The sequence below is a fragment of the Acanthisitta chloris genome, unplaced genomic scaffold (assembly GCF_000695815.1).
Source record: "Acanthisitta chloris isolate BGI_N310 unplaced genomic scaffold, ASM69581v1 scaffold40630, whole genome shotgun sequence".
In the NCBI taxonomy this organism is placed as follows: domain Eukaryota; kingdom Metazoa; phylum Chordata; class Aves; order Passeriformes; family Acanthisittidae; genus Acanthisitta; species Acanthisitta chloris.
Window position 1 is genome coordinate 43,775 of NW_008654041.1, and position 1,713 is coordinate 45,487.

A 1,713-nucleotide genomic window follows, 5' to 3' on the forward strand; every position below is an offset into this window, starting at 1 on the left:
CCTTCACAGCAAGATGTTTTCATAAAATCCTTTCTAAAATAGGGGAAAATTGTTCCCACCCCCTTTTTCTCCTAACACCCCTACAGGAGGTGATCTCTTTGGCTGTGTGTGTGACTACACATGCTCTGGGGAGCTACAGGTTGGTGTTAGGTCAGTCAGTGCTCACACAGTGACTTTCCCTCTGGCAGCTGCTTCTCAGGACAACCTGCTGAAGTGTAACAGTTTCCTTTTCCATGGACACCTCAACTGGGAATCTCTCACAACCAGTTTTTTACAGGGGATACAGCTCCACATGGGATAAAACTTAAGCCTATACCTTTGGTTTGACTGAAATTGGCCAATGGGTGAAGGCAGTATGGAGTCAGCAAGACATCAGCCTGACAACAGGGGTTACTGCAGAACTTGTTTCCTTGGGAGCAGCAGAAACTCAAGTATCTTCCAAGATGTTCTTTCAAGACTGACAGCCTAAGAAAGCACTAACTTTTGGCAAATCAGAATGAAAAAAAGCCTAATTACGACTAAACCTGACCTGAGCCAAGTAAAAACACCTCTGATGCTGAGGTTAGAAGAAATGTATGTCCCAGAATCAGTTTCTTACCTGAGAAGCCAGAGAACTTCTTTGGTGATGGATTGGCAAGACCTAATGGATCTTTTGTAGTCAGTTGTCCTGTGGCAGTGAGCTTAGCCTGGACTATCACCTTCTTCTTAGGTGTACCTGCAGTCTTGGAATTGGCTTCTGCAAAGCAGCAATGTTCAAACAGGCAGTCAGAAACCACCTCAGACATCCCTCGACACATTACATGTGACATACTGCATCAAAGTCTTAAAAAAACTTGAGATGGAGGAGACAAAGAATGGGTGTTTGTCAGACAACAAAAGTTAAAAGAATAAATAATTTACTAAAGATCATGGGAAAAGTGGAAAATAACTGATGTTTCCACCTGGGATTTATCTGCCCATGAATTAAATCACTTGGATCTTTTCCATGATCAGTTGTGACAAATGAATCAAGTGCCACTGTAGAAGTGACTGTTTCTTCCCTTTCCTACAGGGCTAAGACAAGGATTGGATCAGCATTACCCACTCTGTCATAAGCCATACAAATACATCCATGGGAATTACTCTGAGGGTGGTGAGGCACTGGCACAGGTTGCCCAGGGAGGCTGTGGATGCCCCAAAGTGTTCACAGCCAGGTTGGATAAAGCCTCGAGCAACCTGGTCTGGTGGGAGGTGTCCCTGCCCAGGGCAGGGGGGTGGGAGTAGGTGATCTTTCAGGTCCATTCCAATCCCTTAACACTCTATGTGTTTGTGGTAAAGGCACAGGTAGGTGACAACCAGTGGCATAACTTGAAAATAAGCAGGTAAGTGCCCCAGGTGCTGCCTCATGTCTCACCTGAGATGTACTTGTTGATTGTTTCTTTCTCCTCATCCTGTAGCTCTTCCCATCCCTCCAGATCTGTTATATCCTCAATTTTCTTGGTGGTGGCCCGAGCCTTGTCCAGCTTCTCAAACATGCACTTGACATGGTACCATTCCTTCATGTCCCCTCCGGACTCGGTGAACGGGTTAGGAACAATCTTCCCAATTCGCACCATTCCCTTCACGATCTTCTCCTTGCACTTCTTGCAGCCTGCGGTGCCTCTCTTGGCATAGTCCACGCAGTACCTCTGCTCTGCCATGTCCCCGGCCGCGGTGCAGGCTGAGCGCAGCCAG

General features: G+C 46.7%; 1 protein-coding gene across 1 annotated transcript in view; it reads right to left on the minus strand.

Annotated features, from left to right (window-relative positions):
• LIG3 (ligase III, DNA, ATP-dependent) overlaps nucleotides 1-1,706 on the minus strand; it is a 13,603-nt gene extending 11,897 nt beyond the window's left edge. Inside the window, exons 1-2 of the mRNA XM_009083121.1 lie at nucleotides 1,394-1,706; nucleotides 599-736 (exon numbers count right to left, since the gene is read on the minus strand). Of these exons, the coding sequence (XP_009081369.1) occupies nucleotides 599-736; nucleotides 1,394-1,679 (424 nt within the window). The 5' untranslated portion in view covers nucleotides 1,680-1,706. The remainder of the gene's footprint in view (nucleotides 1-598; nucleotides 737-1,393) is intronic.
• Between the last annotated feature and the right edge of the window lie 7 nt (nucleotides 1,707-1,713).